A 17,317-nucleotide genomic window follows, 5' to 3' on the forward strand; every position below is an offset into this window, starting at 1 on the left:
CATGGGGGGCGGATTAGTCTGTATTTCCCAGTGTATATCACTGTGGCTGTATTGGATTGCTTCTTTGGTTTACTCCCTCCTGGCCCAGTTATTCTGTAATCTGAACACAGAAGCTCTAAAGAAAGGCATTTGAAATCAAGGAATAGTACTAATCTTATCCTTGCGGTGCCTTGTTAGAGCTCCAGGCTGTGGCTTCGAATTTTGGAAAGGGATTCCCAGCAAGGCTAAAAGTTCACGTACTACTATTCGAAAGTATTCTGAGAAATAGTTGCAATATGTGGCAGAGAGCCCTGAGAAGGCAAAAAGGATGCAGTTTTGTCTGAGATTTCAGAGAGTAACAGGTGGCTAAGCACAGTTGTTCCTGGGATCTGAATATGTGTGTCTCGGGGTTTAGCGCAATAACTCTAGCCATGTTATTGAAGCTCTCCAAGTCTCAATTTCTTTATCTGTAAAATGAGAATATCAATGATAGAGTCTGTCTCAGGATTATAGTGCGAGTTACATGGAGTAATCCTATGTGCTCAATAAGTTTTGGTCATGTTTTTTATTGTTATAGTGATAATAATCATGATGAAAATGGTAATTAAAAAACAAACCCTCTGGATTAGACTGTTTTATCCACGAACTCTCTAAGAGATGAGGATTCTGTACCTCATCTTAAACTTGAATTAGAAATTGGGCTTTGCCTGTGTCTACATCAAATAGATAAATTCTAGATCATAAGTACAAGATAAAATGTCTATCCCATCACCAGCCTGTATTTCAGATCCAGGCAGATTGCCTTTGCTCATGGGGACCGAGAGGAAAGGAGGGCGTACTTCAGCTCTTAGAGCTGAGGACGAGGTTCCTGGAAGGGGCAAGTCTGGGGGTAGGATCCTGCAGGTCCTGGCCCTCTGTCCTGAGGGAGCCCTCACCAGGTGGGAGCAGAGAGGCTAGGTCGACTATCACTCGCTGTGGAATCCCCAGCAGGTGAGAGCTGGCGGTGAGACCAAGTCGAGTTTTAGGGATTTTTCTGTTAATTCCCTGATGCTTCTTGCCAAAGATGGTATAGTTCCTTCTAGACCAGAGGGTGGCCTGCCCTGGCCTCTCAGAGCTCTGGTCTGGGGTGAGTCTGGGGGCTCTCCATCTCTGGTGTAACGGTTGTTATCTCTGCCACATAGGGCACCTGGGGTGAGGGGTGAAATAGCTAAAAGGAATATACATAGGAATGTTTCCGTTGCTTCTCCCAGCCGCTAGAATGAAGTTGATCTTCAAGCATCTGTATTTTCATCCTTTTCCTGGTCTATGACAATCCCATCATCTTCTCCCCCTCCCCTGCTGAGCTCCATGATTCTGCTCGCTCTGCCTTCAGACTGGTGATAGGCCAACCCCAGCGTGCCCTCTCCTGACAGTTTCGGTCCAGTCTTGGCTGGCTACTGCACTCACATAGTACATGTAACTTCACTTCATCCTCGCAATCCTGGATCTGCTAGACAAACATGAAGCTCTGCTATTTGCAAGCCCCTTTGCCAAGGTCCAGAGGGGCAAGCGGTCTGAATAGGAGCCAGCCCCTGGGCCCAGGGATCTTCATGCCTGGTGTACTATCAGCCTTATCAGAGCAGAGATCAGGGTAAATTCAGGGAGCTGAGGAAGCCCAGGGGACGGGTTGCTAACACAGCCTTGGGGAGTAGGGACCAGAAGAGGAGACACGAGGGTGAGGCTTGAGGGAGACGCCAATAAGTCCAGGAAGAAGGCAGGTGAGGGGAGTGGTCTTTTGAATGGAGGGAGAAGAGAGAAGACAAGGTTGGAATGTACAGAGTGTGGGCCAGGGGAGAGAGGTCAGAGATAGAACTGGGAATGAAAGCAGGATCTCCTATGAAGGGCCTTGGGAGTCAACAGGATAAATGCTCTAACCCCTGGGACTATGAGCATCTGAAAGGTTCCTTGGGAAAGACTACTCCAGTTCTAATGTGGAGCATGGGACTGAGGGACACAACTGAGGCAGAATGTCTGGTGAGGTCACCTGAGCAGCTCAGGCAAGAGGTGAGGGGGCCTGGGCATAGGACAGTGATACGGATGTGGGTACAGGGCAGATGGCTATGCCAGGAATTGCAGGTGGGAAGGGGGCGTTGAGAGTTGGGGCTTGATTTAAGTGGGATGAGGACCATTTCCCTAAAGCCTTGTTTTTTGTGCTTGTCTACTCACAGAGGGCACTAAATAGGCTTACAATATGAGTCAGATCCTAAGAATCAGGCAGTGTGTTTTCACAGGCTTCTGTTGTAACAGCTGCAAAATCCTTGTATGTCCAGGGTTGGGTTATTTTTATTCAGATGAAATCAACCTTAATTTTGTTGTTGTTCATTCTGTTTATAGTCAAGAATAAGTGAGTGTAAATATATTATGGCTGACTTTTGTAATTCACCAAGAACAGAGATAATGAAACATTGAGCAGAACTGAGTATGTATCAACATTATTTGAGCACCTTATTATTCTGGGTCTTGTTTTCTTGCTTTAATTTACCAGTTATTTAAATGGTCTCATTTGTTTACCCATTTAGTGCATACCACTCTCTTTTTCCCTTCAAATAAAATATAAGTTGAGCATGGACTTTGCTCTGCCTACTGATGTGTTTCAGGGTTTGGAATATAATAGTTGCTCAATAAATATTGGTTAAATAAGCAGATGGTGGAGAAGGCAATGGCAACCCACTCCAGTACTCTTGCCTGGAAAATCCCATGAATGGAGGAGCCTGGTAGGCTGCAGTCCATGGGGTCGCTAAGAGTCAGACATGACTGAGCGACTTCACTTTCACTTTTCACTTTTCACTTTCATGCATTGGAGAAGGAAATGGCAACCCACTCCAGTGTTCTTGCCTGGAGAATCCCAGGGACGGGGGAGCCTGTAGGCTGCTGTCTCTGGGGTCGCACAGAGTCGGACACGACTGAAGCGACATAGCAACAGCAGCAGCAGCATAAAGACAATGGGAAACAGAAGAGGTCAGAGGTCACTGGAAGACTAGGCAGGCAGAAGACTGCGGCTGTGCTGGGAAAGGGGCCTTGGTTCAAGGCATTGAGGGCCACCAGTTGAGAGAGCATGCCCACCCAGGTATGCCCATCAACTGTGTCATAAATTAACTGAACACTCCTGAATCATGCAGGTACCTGGACCCATCCCTTGACACCAGGCTGATGGACTGCAGAACAGCTGTAGATCTGATCCACATGCAGGTGAGGGGAACCAAGGGCTATCAGAACACCGGATATTATAGGCCTTTTGAGTTTGAAACAGAGAACGTGTGTGTGGCAGTTCAGAATTCTATGGCGACACCTAGATGAGGCAAATTCCTATAAACTGAAACTAGAACAGAGGTTACCAGGGGCTGGGGTTGGGGGAGGAGTTATTGTTTAATGGGGATAGATGTTTTGCTCGGGATAATGAAAAAGCTTTAGGTATAAAGAGAGGTGATGGTTATATAACACTTGTCAGTGTTTCAGTGCCAGTGAATTGTACACCTCTAGATGGTTAAAATGTTATGCATATTTTAATCACAATAAATAAACAAATATTTTAAGAGAAGCAGGGTTTGAGGGAAAAGAATTCTACCCCCATTCTAACCGTCTCTTCACACTGGCAGCTGACACTCCGTCATCTAGACTAATTTAATAACCAGGAAAGGACATCCCTGCTAATCTAAAGTCACAGAAAAACTGAAAGTGAAAGTCATTCAGTCATGTCTGACTCTTTGAGACCCCATGAACTATACAGTTCATGAAATTCTCAGGCCAGAATACTGGAGTGGGTAGCCTTTTCCTTCTCCAGGGGATCTCCCCAACCCAGAGATCGAATCCAGGTCTCCTGCACTGCAGGTGGATTCTTTACCATTTGAACCACCAGGGAAGCCAGTTTAAAGTCACACATGGTCCCTAAATCTCACTTTAGCATAATCTTTTTTTCCTAAACCAGCAAGTAGCTTGCCTGTCTCCAGGGCCAGCTTTGTAGGCAAGTGGCCTGTGAGGCTGCACTGCCCCTTCCCTCTGCGCCCAGAGGGGCCCTAGGCTTGTCTCACTCTCTGCTGTCACATCTTAAATTCTTAAGGTTTTATAAAAGGACCCCACATTTTCATTTTGTACTAAGTCCTGCAAATGATGTAATTGGTCTTGCCTTACCCCTTCCCCTCATCCCCCAGAAAAGCACATTTAGAATTTGGCCTCCTTTCTTTTCCCGACTCAATGCAGTGAAGGTTCTGCTCATCTGTCTGGAGGTCAGCAGATGCTGCCCCTGTGATGTATTGCTGGCCACCCCCACCTCAGCCACCCACCTCAATCCCCACACCTCAGCCCCCCTACCTCAGCACCCCCACCTCAGCCGCTCACCTCAGTCCCCACACCTCAGCCCCCCTACCTCAGCACCCCCACCTCAGCCACTCACCTCAGCTGCCCACCTCAGTCCCCACACCTCAGCCTCCCTACCTCAGCACTCCCACCTCAGCCCCCCTATCTCAGCACCCCCACCTCAGCCCCCCCACTCAGCACCCCCACCTCAGCCACTCACCTCAGCCCCCCACCTCAGTCCCCACACCTCAGCCCCCCTATCTCAGCACCCCTACCTCAGCCACTCACCTCAGCCCCCATACCTCAGTCCCCTCATCTTAGCCCCCACCTCAGCACCCCCACCTCGGCCCCCCACCTCAGCCCCCCACTTCAGCCCCCTCACCTCAGCCGCCCACCTCAGCCGCTCACCTCAGCTCCTACTTCTTCCCCAACTCCCTGCCACTGTTCAGCTTCACGGGGCAGCATCTTTGGAGGCCCATCCTTTCCCAGGCCTGACTTAGACAGTTCTGGAGGGAAATTTGGAAGCCTCTTTTAAGGACTTCCTTAAAATTACCCAACAGTTTATTCTTAAGCCCAGAACGGTGGGTCAAATTCCTGGCCTATTCAAACCCTCCCAAGGTTTGAATAATAAGTAAATTATTTACTATTTAATAAATAAATAAATCCTACCTCAGAATAAATCCCATATCCTGACACAAATACTTGTTTTATTTTCTCCTTAGCATTTCTACCATTTCACTATATAAAAATTTTGAGTTACTCTGTCTCTCCCTGCTAGAATGATTTCTCCATGAAATTGGGGATTTGTTTGTCTACTGCTATTATCTCCAGAAACTAGGACTATTCCTGACATGACCATAGCCTTAAGCCTTTTGGGGGATCCTACATTGTACTAATTGTATGAAATACATTGTTTTTTTTAAGCCTCATAGTAACTCTGTCAGGCAGTTGGTGCTATCTACATTTTTTAAATTAAGTTTATTTATTTGTTTTAATTAGAGGTTAATTACCTTACAGCATTGTGATGGTTTTTGTCATACATCAGTGTGAATCGGCCATAGGTATACATGTGTCCCCTCCATCCTGGCCATCTTTGTTTTTAAGAAGAAGAAATAAAGTTTGCTGACAAAGGATTGAGTAGGCTTAGACATGGAAGATTAGGAAAAGGGATTTAAAAACACATTTGCAGGTGGCTTTTATGTAGCGTGGTTCTAAACTGCTGTACTCTGTAGCTTTTCATAAGCTAAGGCAGAATTGAAGAGAGGGGAGAAGTTTCAGATGTTACTTTTTTAAAAAAACAGGTATAACCCTTTTTAAATTTTAGCATTTATTTATTTATTTATTCTTGGTTGCGCCAAGTCTTCATTGCTGCGTGCAGGCTTTCTCTTAACTGCGTGAGCAGAGTCACTCTCTAGTTGTGGTGTGCCGACTTCTCATTGTTCTGGCTTTTCTTGTCGCAGAGCTTGGGCCCTAGGCAACAGTAGTTGGGGCTTCAGTAGTTAGAGCTCGTGGGCTCAGCAGTTTCAGATCGCAGGCTCTAGAGCGTGGGCTCAGTAGTTGTGATGCATGGGCTTAGTTGCTTATTGGCATTTGGAATCTTCCCAGATCAGGGACCGAACCCGTGTCCCCTGCATTGGCAGGTGGATTCTTAACCACTGGACCACCAGGGAAGTCCCAGACATTGCTTTCAATGAGCTTTGCTAGGACACAAGGAGGGCTTCCCAGATGGGCTAGTGGTAAAGAACCCGCCTGCCAGTGCCGGAGACAAAAGAGACGAGGGTTCGATCCCTGGGTCAGGAAGATCCCCTGGGGGAGGGAATGACAACCCACTCCAGTATTCTTGCCTGGAGAATTCCATGGACAGAAGAGCCTGGAGGGCCACAGTCCATGGGGTCGCAAAGAGTCGGACACAACTGAGTGACTGACGCTTTCACTTTCTTTCAGGAGACAAGAAAACATTAAGAGAACCTCCTGCAGTAGTTTGGTTATAGCAAAAAAAAGGTAAAAGAATGGATTTTGATGCTCTGGTTTGCTAAAGAGCATAAAAGAGGAAAAACACATACTTCCTTAGGTGACTTTTGGTCTTGTTTTCAGCAATTCCATTGCTTTAATTAGATTATTTTTAGGAAGTCTTCATTTTTGGGGTGGTTTGTTATGTAGCAACTGATAAAGAGCCGTTCCCTTTAGTAGGATTAGGTGTGTTGTTGATATATGTGTTGAGTCTAATTGCCATTTAAAATCACTTCAAAAAGTATGATTCTGGATGGAAGGGGAGTTATTGCTTACGCAGAGAGGCAAAGACAGAGTGGCAGGGTTCCCTTTTTATACCAGGAAAGCAAATGTTCATCTTTGAAGACATGACCACGGTTCCATGTTTCACATTTTCTTGCAAAGTGACAATCAAGTGCTTTATGTTCACACAGAGAGGAAACTGCTCTGTTTTATACGAAGATTAAGCAAAAGGGCTGCCTAGCACAGGCTGAGCAGTGCCTCTGCAGGCGAGGGAAATCGCCAGATGCCTCAGAAGAAATGAAAGCAATTACCCGCCGGGAGGGATATGCTGCACAGGACTGCCTCGTGGTTCTGTGTCATAATTTATTTGGCAGTCTTTTTCCTTAGTGTCACACAAGATCATGGTATCATAAAATCAGCGGAGTTTTCAGTGTGACAAAATAGAGCATCATTTGTGTAGAGATCTCCCCCAGTAGACCACCAGCCCCACCAGGGACCTTGGCTTTTTCGGCACAGGGCAGAGAAGCTGGGTGTGTGGCTGAGCAGTCACAGCGGACCCAGGAGCCAGAATGTCACTGGAGGAGTCACAACCTTCACACCCATTTCTCCTTAGGGGACTTTTTAAGAGACCAAGACCATCTAGTAAATGATTTCCATGAAACTCTAAGAAGGCAAATCAGAATATCACGTAGTAAGAGTTTAATGTTCACTATTGTGCTTTTATGGCTAGAATATCGTTTTCAGCTCATTTTACATCCTGCTTTGATCCATGCATAATCATGTTCAACGTACCTTTACTCCCATTACAGGAGTTGGAATGTGATTTACCATTTTAAATAAAGTTCCCTGAGGCTTAGCCCCACTGTATCCTTGCTGTTACAATACCTCGTTAGTTACATCTGGTTTGTTTGCCAGCACATCCTCGGTTGACAATGCATCACCTAATTCTAGTATTGTTGCTGTGGGATGGTTTCCAGGGATACAGGGTAACAAGAATTGGGAACTACTAGCATCATACGACAGAAAAAGCGATGGCACCCCACTCCAGTACTCTTGCCTGGAAAATCCCATGGACGGAGGAGCCTGGTAGGCTGCAGTCCATGGGGTCGCTAAGAGTCAGGCATGATTGAGCGGCTTCACTTTCACTTTTCATTTTCATGCATTGGAGAAGGAAATGGCAACCCACTCCAGTGTTCTTGCCTGGAGAATCCCAGGGACGGGGGAGCCTGGTGGGCTGCTGTCTCTGGGGTCGCACAGAGTCGGACATGACTGAAGCGACGCAGCAGCAGCAGCAGCATACGATGTTTATCAATCTTCATTAAGGAGTTGTAAATCAGAGAGAAACTGATGGTGTTTTCTCCTCTTATGGCTTGGGAAAAAGATGGTTTCTTGAAAAGCACACTGAACGGTAGTTTCAAAAATGCCTTCTGTCCCCTGCTCTGTCAGTGGCTGTCTCCTCTGGGTGACCTTGGACTGGTCACTTCTTCCTTCTGGAACTGGAACTACAATGTCTCCCTGTGAAGCAATGAGACTGAACTAACAGTCTCTAGGTGTTCTTCCAGCTTTAACAGACTGATATTCAAACCTTAGCTCTTTGCCTGGTAAAGTTTTCAAGAAACTGTATAGCTGATGTCATAACAGCCCATGCCTCTATCATTTCTCAAATTCGAGTGAAGCTCCTGAGAAATGGAAAGGGGGCCCAAGGCCAGCAGGAGGGAGGGACCCACAACTGCTGCCTCCTTTGGGAAGTCCCCTCTGTCCCCTCCCTCTCTGCCCCCTTGGCATTTTGTTCTGCCCTCCATCATGGGACTCCCACCCAGTGTTGTGAATGCGGGTTCGTATCTGCGTCTCTCTAATTACTCTGAATGGCCAAGGGCACAGACTGTGTCCTGGGCACTTAGGAGATATGAATGAGTGAGAAGCAATCATCCTTTTAAAAAGTGAATGGAAGAAGTCTGGGGAGTTCCTCTGATAAATAATGGTGCCATCATAATTAACCATTAAGAAATACTCTCAATTTTTTTTTAAAGCTAGTGTGTCTAGTGATGTCCCAGGAGCCAAGTGGATTCCCACAAGGTCTTTACTTCCTTCTTTTCAAAATTTTGAGTGACATTAAATAAAGTGGGGGCTTCCCTCGTAGCTCAGTTGGTAAAGAATATGCCTGTAATGCAGGAGACCTGGGTTCAATTCCTGGGCCAGGAAGATGCCCTGGAAAAGGAAATGGCAACCCACTCTGGTATTCTTGCCTGGAGAATCCCATGGACAGAGGAGCATGGCAGGCTACAGTCCATGGGGTCACAAGAGTCCGATATGACTTAACAACTAAACCACAGACAAAGTGGAAGATTGCCTATGAAAATAGAAGTTTATGGATTTTCTAAAAAATACCGAAGGCTCTGTCTGGTCTGGGCCTACATTTCAGCAGGGCCACCACTGGCCTGGTTACAATTTGTGCAAATTAGAAAAAGGTGCCCCTTCCACTAGGCAAGTCAAGCCCTGCATCAGGGCATGTGGTGTGGTGAGGGGAGTGTGGGCTGACCACTACCCTCCTAATACCCCCATGACCCAACATGCTCCCTAGCCTTGATCTGTTCTGCCTCAACCACCCGGAGCCAAGTAGCTGCTGCCTTGTCTCACTACTGTAGACTCTGCAGAGAGCACTAGAGTGTGTGTGATTGAAGCTCATGAAAACCGTGACTTATGTGATTTCATGCAATTTTAAAAATTAGGTTCCACATGAGTCTCCGTCAGCCAGTCTTTGGGGAACCATATAACTGAGTAGAGACATTTATCTAAACTTGACTCTCTCACTGTCTGGAGCGAGGCACTGTATATAATATATCTGAGTGATGACTTGTGAAATCATAATCAGGGTCAAAGGTTTTCAAGGGCAGTAAAACAAAAACATTTATCTTACCTCTCCTGTAGGCTATTTAAAGCTCTACATTTGAGAGTCCCAGGTCCTCTAATGATGAATGATGTATCTTTAGTTAGTACTTACCTACTTACCACCACGAATGCTGTTTACCTTGTATATTTAGTCAGGTTTCTCTCTGACATCATTGCCAGGTTCTAACAGTCCTTACAGGGCTCTAAGATCAAGTGAATTCAGGAAAGAAAAGGTGTTCCATTCTTCACACCTATGCTAATTCCATTCTTAGCTTAGGTATGGTATCTAAGTTCAGTTTTGAGAACAGTTGACAATAAGGAGAAAGTCTTGGGGTGTGTAGCTGCCTATGTGGTCAAAATTCAGTGTCTCGGGCAATAGGAGGAGGGCTTGGTAGAGCAGTCAGATCCGAGTTTTAATCCAACTGTTGCCGCTTACTTACTGGATTGTCTTGAAAGTTATAACATCTCTGGATCTTGATTTTACCCATCTCTAAAATGGGAGTAAATGTTCCTAACCCACAGAACCATTTGGAAAAAGTCAATGAGAAAACTTACCTTAAAAAGTTCTCAACAAATAGTAATTATTTTTCTTCTCTTTAAATCCATCTCCTTTTCCCCAACTTCAATAGTAATATCAAAATGTATTCAGCTTTTCTTTCTCCTCTTGGAGCTAAGGCATACCCTGTCCCTCAGTGATATGAGGGACATAACATATAGACTTACATTCAGACTAAGGTATATACTATCATACACTGTATTATATTCGTATACTATGTTCAGTATATTCATATACTATATTCAGACTATCATATACTAAGGTATAAAGTACCTGATAGCAAAGAATTGTTTGTGGGTTTGCACAAATTCTTGTAAGATGTTGCACGAGATACACTGGGGTAAAGGGCTCTGGTTCTTCTCTAACAGTTTGAGGACCAGTGGAAAACTCCATTAAATAAAGCATGATGTCAGCTAGTGATAAAGATCCCACCTGCCAGTGCAGGAGACATAAGAGATGTAGATGTGATCCCTGGCTCGGGAAGATGCCCTGGAGAAGGGCATGGTAACCCACTCCAGTATTCTTGCCTGGAGAAGCCCATGGACAGAGGAGCCTGGAAGGCTACAGACCACAGGGTCGCAAAGAGTTGGACAGGACTTAAGCGACTTAGCACAGCACTCACTGTCAGCATAGCACAGGCTAAGTGTATGCCGCTGATGAGATGGAAAGCTGATCTCAGGGCCTGTCCTGGGGCCAGGAAGGATAAAGGGGAAGGGAGGCTGTGTGCCAGGAGAAGAGGGGAAGAGCACAGGAAAGGTTGCCGAGGGCTTCAGGAGATCCAGGGGGCATCTGTCTTCAGTGAGCTCTGGCGTTGAGACCAGTGTTGTTCGGCTTGAGCCTGCAGTGCAGATTAGGACAGAGGACTGAGCAGCCCATCAGGGAGTCGGAGTGTGGAAACATTTGCTGGTCCAGTTGCTCAAAGCCCAGCCAACAGGGCCTAATAGTGTATTCACCTCTCATTGTTTTTCAGTTATAAAATTTGTTTTCATTTTATAAAAACGTGCAGATATGGAAGGACTCAAAAACAAAAGTAAACATCATCCCAAATCTTATATCAACCATACATATAGACTCTTAACTTTCAGTGTTTTTACTGTGTATACTATTAATTCATTTCACTCATGTGCACATCCATTCTTCTTGACTGCTAAGTGTACATACAAGGTCTTTGGGGCTTGGTTTTTATTTATTTTTTTGTTTTATAAAAATCAGGACCTGATTACTATGCCCTTATTTTGTAACTAGACATGTTTTCATGTACCAATGTCTCATGGACCTTTCCCGTGTTGTTAAATAGTTTATATAATTTTAAATAGTAGCATAACCTATTATTTGATTATACCTAAACTCTATCACCTATTTTGGGGCATTTATTAATAGTACCTACTTCATAAGGTGCTGTAAGGATTGACCTTTTTCTTTATGGGGGAGGACCTCTAAAATAATAAAAATTTATTTTCTCACAGTTCCATAGGTCAGAAGTCTGAAATCAAGGTATTGGCAGGGCCATGTTCCCTCTGGAGGTGCTAGGGGAGTTTCTGTTCCTTGTCTCTTTCATCTACTGGTGGCTTCAAGCATTCCTTCGGTGGAATACTACTCAGCCATGAAAAAGATGAAATTGTGCCATTTGTGACAATACCGATGGACCTTGAGGGTATTTTGCTAAAATAAATTAGATGGAGAAAGACAAATGCTGTATGATTTCATCAAAAAATAAATAAAATAATAAGTAAACAGTGTAATAAAATTAATGAACAAACCAAACCAAACAAAAGCAAACAAGAAGATACCGAGAACAAATTAGTAGCTACCAGAGAGGGGAGGGGCTGGGGTTGATTTTGGTTTTAGAGCAATTAGAACATTGCCTGACACACAGTAAGCATTAAGCATATGTTTGCCACAATTTATAGTTGAAAATTTTTCAATATAGTAGTAATAGCCTTATTAATACATTTTTCTTACATCCATGTTTATCATTCCTGTAGATGGTTTTAGATTTAAATACCAAACTATCTCCATAAAGTTGTACCAGGTTAAATTGTGTCAGATCTATATGAGCTTCCCATTTCTTCAAACGTTGCCAACTCTGAATATTATATATATATTTATCTTCACATTGCCATTCTTAGGCATTGCTTTTCTTTGGGGATTGGAATGAGAATTGACATTTTCCAGGCCTGTGGCCATTGCTGGGTTTTCCAAATTTGATGGCATATTGAGTACAGCACTTTCACAGCATCATCTTTTAGGATTTGAAATAAATCAACTGGAATTCCATCACCTGCACTAGCTTTGTTTGTAGTGATGCTTCCTAAGACCCACTTGACTCCACATTCCAGGATGTCTGGTTCTAGGTAAGAGATCACACTATCATGGTTATCTGATCACACCATTCTTTAAGCCAAAGAATGCTCTAACTATTGCATAATTGCACTCATCTCACATGCTAGCAAAGTAATGCTCAAAATTCTCCAAGCCAGGCATCAACAGTATGTGAACCATGAACTTCCAGATGTTCAAGCTGGATTTAGAAAAGGCAGAGGAACCAGAGATCAAATTGCCAACTTTCACTGGATCATAGAAAAAGCAAGAGAGTTCCAGAAAAACATCTATTTCTGCTTTACTGACTATGCCAATGCCTTTGACTGGGTGGATCACAACAAACTGTGGAAAACTCTTAAAGAGATGGGAATACCAGACCACCTGACCTGCTTTCTGAGAAAGCTGTAAGTAGGTCAAGAAGCAACAATTAGAACTGGACATGGAACAACAGACTGGTTCCAAATAGGGGAAGGAGTATGTCAAGGCTGTATATTGTCACCCTGCTTATTCAGCTTATATGCAGAGTACATCATGAGAAACGCTGGGCTGGATGAAGCACAAGCTGGAATCAAGATTGCCAGGAGAAATATCGGTAACTTCAGATATGCAGATGACACCACCCTTATGGCAGAAAGCAAAGAACAACTAAAGAGCCTCTTGATGAAAGTGAAAAAAGAGAGTGAAAAAGTTGGCTTAAAACTCAACATTCAGAAAACTAAAATCATGGCATATGGTCCCATCACTTCATGGCAAATAGATGAGGAAACAATGGAAACAGTGAGAGACTTTATTTTCTTGGGCTCCAAAATCACTGCAGATGGTAATTGCAGCCATGAAATTAAAAGACGCTTACTCCTTGGAAGAAAAATTATGACCAACCTAGACAGCATATTAAAAAGCAGAGGCATTACTTTGCCAACAAAGGTCTGTCTAGTCAAAGCTATGGTTTTTCCAGTAGTCATGTATGGATGTGAGAATTGGACTGTAAAGAAAACTGAGTGCTGAAGAATTGATGCTTTTGAACTGTGGTGTTGTAAAGACTCTTGAGAGACCCTTGGACTGCAAGGAGATCCAACCAGTCCATTCTAAAGGAGATCAGTCCTGGGTGTTCTTTGGAAGGAATGATGCTAAAGCTGAAACTCCAGTACTTTGGCCACCTCCTGTGAAGAGTTGACTCATTGGAAAAGACTCTGATGCTAGGAGGGATTGAGGGCAGGAAGAAAAGGGGATGACAGAGGATGAGAAGGCTGGATGGCATCACTGACTCGATGGATGTGAGTCTGAGTGAACTCTGGGAGTTGGTGATGGACAGGGAGGCCTGGTGTGCTGCGATTCATGGGGTCACAAAGGCTTGGATGAAACTGAGCAACTGAACTGAACTGAACTGAACTGAGCGACTGAACTGAACTGAACTGATGGATCTTTGCCAATTTGAGAGGCAAACAGCTTCTTTGATTACTAGTGAGGTTCAATCTGCACTTGTCATTTGTAATTCCTTTTTATTAATTGCTGATATATAGCATTTCTTCATTTTCCTATTAGAGGTATTTATATTTTTACTATTGCTTTATGTAATTAAGATTAACTCTTTGCCACATATGATGCAGTTTTGCCTTGGTTTGCCATTTTCTTCTTAGTTTTATTCTTGGTGGCTTTAATATTTTTATGTAATTACATATGCATTTGTATGTTATTTGTCTTTGTAGCTTAGAAAGGTTATTTCCTATTGATCAGATAAGAATACTCACTTTCTTCTGGTTCTTTTATGGTTTTTACATTCGAATCTTTAACCTATCTGTGTTTATTTGATTGGGTAGTGTGGGGAAAGAGAAAATTTTATTTTCTTTTCCAAATGCTATCAGTTGTACCCAAACCATTGTACCTACACCCAATTAATTTTAAATGTAACCTTTATAACCTGCTAAATCCTTATATATGCCCACTTGGGTCTGTTTTTATAGCATTTCATACACGAGTATATTTTTGTTAGGTTAATTCATTTCTGTTAAGTTTGCTAATTTTACAACTTATATTGTTTTAAGGCAATACAAGACATTGAAAAAGAATGGGCCAAACCCACAGAGGTGCAGAGGCAGAAATTAGAGGCTCTCCAGAAAGAAGACAACCAAACAAAGGTGAATGAAATATTGCACCAAGAGAAATCTCTTGGAAGAGAGTTAGAGAAACATATTGGAATTGAGCTGTTTCTGTAATTTATAAACCCATCAAGCACTAAAAATGGGGTTCTTTTTAAAAATGAGAATACCTTCATTGATTTTTCTTATTATAAAATTAATAAAGTCTTATTGTTTAAAGAGTCTAAAAAATACAATATGGTGTGCGTCCTTTGCCAAGTTAATTAATATAGACCCTCAACATTATTTTTAACGATGCAGAGTATTCCATTTTATGATTGTGTTATCATTTAGCTAACCAATTTCCTATTATTGGAAGTCAGATTGTTTCCAGGATTTGCTTCTATAAATCATTGTGGCAGCGAGCACCACGAGGCCCAGGACTGAGTCTATCTAATTTATATAATACATACTCTATATTCCCAACACCTGGTATGGTTCCTGGCTGAAGGTCCCTGAACACAGCAGCCAATATCGTCTGTCTTAAATATATGTTCTATTATTCTTGACATTATTTCTAAAGGTTCATTTTTTAAACTTCCATAAAGATGGTACAGTACCAATGGACATACCCCCCAAGAAGTATATGAGTCTGAAAAGTCGTATTTTAACAGAAGAAATGGTCTTTGCTTCATTGTATTATCTTTTTAAAAAATCCTTTATACTTTACCAATGCTCATCGCCAAAGCACTGATTTTGAAGAAAATGCAAATAAATTTAGATGATTCATTTATACTTAGGTTGATATAGAAAGCCATCCTTCAAAGTCACCATATTTTGAGAATTTTGTTGATGAGTTGCAAAAAAAAAAAAAGAGGGAAAAAGCATATACTGCCATGATTTAGTATTTTCCCCCTTGGTATACTGAGAATTTGGAGAAGGAAATGGCAACCCACTTCAGTATTCTTGCTTGGAGAATCCCATGGACAGAAGAGCCTGGTGGGCTGCCGTCTATGGGGTCTCACAGAGTTGGACACGACTGAAGTGACTTAGCAGCAGCAGCAGCATACTGAGAAATCTTTCCGGGTAGCTCAGATGGTAAAGAATCTTCCCCGGGTTGGGAGGATCCCCTTGAGAAAGGAATGGAAACCCACCCCAGTATTCTTGCCTGGAGATTCCCATGGACAGAGGAGCCTGGAGGGCTACAGTCCATAGGGTTGCAAAGAGTCTGACACGACTGAGCGACTAACACTTTCCCACTTTCCCATTGGTATTCCATTAAAGCTTTGTCTCCGAAATTTTGGAGTTCAGTTTCTCTGCCTGTTTGCAAATTTTTATACTTACAGCTTTTATTTAGATGAATATCATGTTGCTATTGGACAGTTACCAATTCTAAGGACACTCCTGATCTTTTATTTAGATGAATATCATGTTGCTATTGGACAGTTACCAATTCTAAGGACATTCCTAATCTATAAACTTCTTAGTTTAGTAAGAATATTGTTTTTAACCACGCTGCCATGCTCTAACAAAATTTGTGTTTTTGCCATAAAACAAAGTTTATTTTCTATGGTTGAATGTTTTACATCATTTTATCATACTATTTTAATAGTGATGTTTAAAAACTCTCACTTTGAGTGCATGAATGTAGTCCTCTAAATTTTCTTTGCATTTTGTTTGAAGTCAATGCTTTAGTAGTTGGCTAAATATAAAGAATAAAAAAGATAACACAACGAAGGAGATACCATTTATTTTGTTAAAATATGTCTTATTTGTCAGACTCACATGTACTGCTTCAGGACAGGGTATGTGTGAGGTTTTTTTTTTTTTTTTCACTTGAAAAAAACTGAACCATTATTCAAGTTAACAAATGATTTTTCTCTTGAAGCATCTAAGAATACTGTTATTAAAACCAACGTTATTTAAGTGTTTGTAAAAGTTCTCCTGCTAATGGAGTCAACACATTAACAACTGTTGCTTTACTTTATGTACATGTACAAGAAAACTTGGAATTGAAAACGAGTGAAATTAACTTAAAGGAGCAGTTATTTGATCTAAATCAGAAAGAGACTGAATTATGGTCCCTGGGCCACTGTTTGTGTAAATAAAGCTTTATTGGCACATAGCCACACTCACTCTTGTATGTATTGTCAAACGCTGATTTTGTGCTAGAGCAGTAGAGGTGGGTAGTGGCAACAGTGCTCATATGCCCACAGAATTGAAGATATTTACTACACAGTTCTGCAGGTAAGTTTGCCAAATGCTAATATACCTTCTTTTTCAGGCACTTCTTAAAAGAACAAATTTCAGAAATCCCATGGTGGTCCCCTCGTTAGGACTTGGCACTTTCACTGCTATGGCCTGGGTTCAACCAGGGGAACTTAGATCCTGCAAGCTGTGTGATGTGTCCAATAAGAAAACAAAACTCATTTTCAAGTAGATAATCCTTTTAGATTTCTGTCCTCTGCTTTTCACACAGGCAGTAATATCCGTACTCCCCACCCCCTCCACGCCCCAACTTTGCATGCTAGGTGCCAGCTAGCATTTTGAGCAAGTTACTTATTCATCACCAACTTCTTAGAGAAATGGAGCTTAGCTTTTAATTAAAAACACTTTCACCTCTTTTAGAGCTCTGCAGCCAAGAGTGCATTAGTGTTTATTACAAATGTTTTGTGTTACCAACGAGTAAAATAAACAATTAAGGATTTATGCTATATAATACAAAAGAGGTTTCGTAGCAAGAGCCATGAAACTACCCTAAACGCTCAGCAGCGGGATTACTCAGCCCCTGTCCCCACCACACAGGTAACATCTGCCCACCACCTGTCGTTTCTGATGTCTCCCCCGACCCAAAGGGAGGTCCGGCAGCTGGACGCACCTCCTAAGTTGAATGCATGAGCCTCAGCGCAATGAGCTGGGCCGACACGTGGCT

General features: G+C 42.7%; 1 protein-coding gene across 1 annotated transcript in view; it reads left to right on the forward strand.

Annotated features, from left to right (window-relative positions):
* The window catches only part of SNX31 (sorting nexin 31), an 80,985-nt gene that overhangs the window by 42,670 nt on the left and 20,998 nt on the right, over positions 1-17,317 (forward strand). The window contains exons 8-9 of the mRNA XM_052651797.1: positions 3,138-3,207; positions 14,353-14,445. Of these exons, the coding sequence (XP_052507757.1) occupies positions 3,138-3,207; positions 14,353-14,445 (163 nt within the window). The remainder of the gene's footprint in view (positions 1-3,137; positions 3,208-14,352; positions 14,446-17,317) is intronic.

The sequence above is a fragment of the Budorcas taxicolor genome, chromosome 14 (genome assembly GCF_023091745.1).
Source record: "Budorcas taxicolor isolate Tak-1 chromosome 14, Takin1.1, whole genome shotgun sequence".
In the NCBI taxonomy this organism is placed as follows: domain Eukaryota; kingdom Metazoa; phylum Chordata; class Mammalia; order Artiodactyla; family Bovidae; genus Budorcas; species Budorcas taxicolor.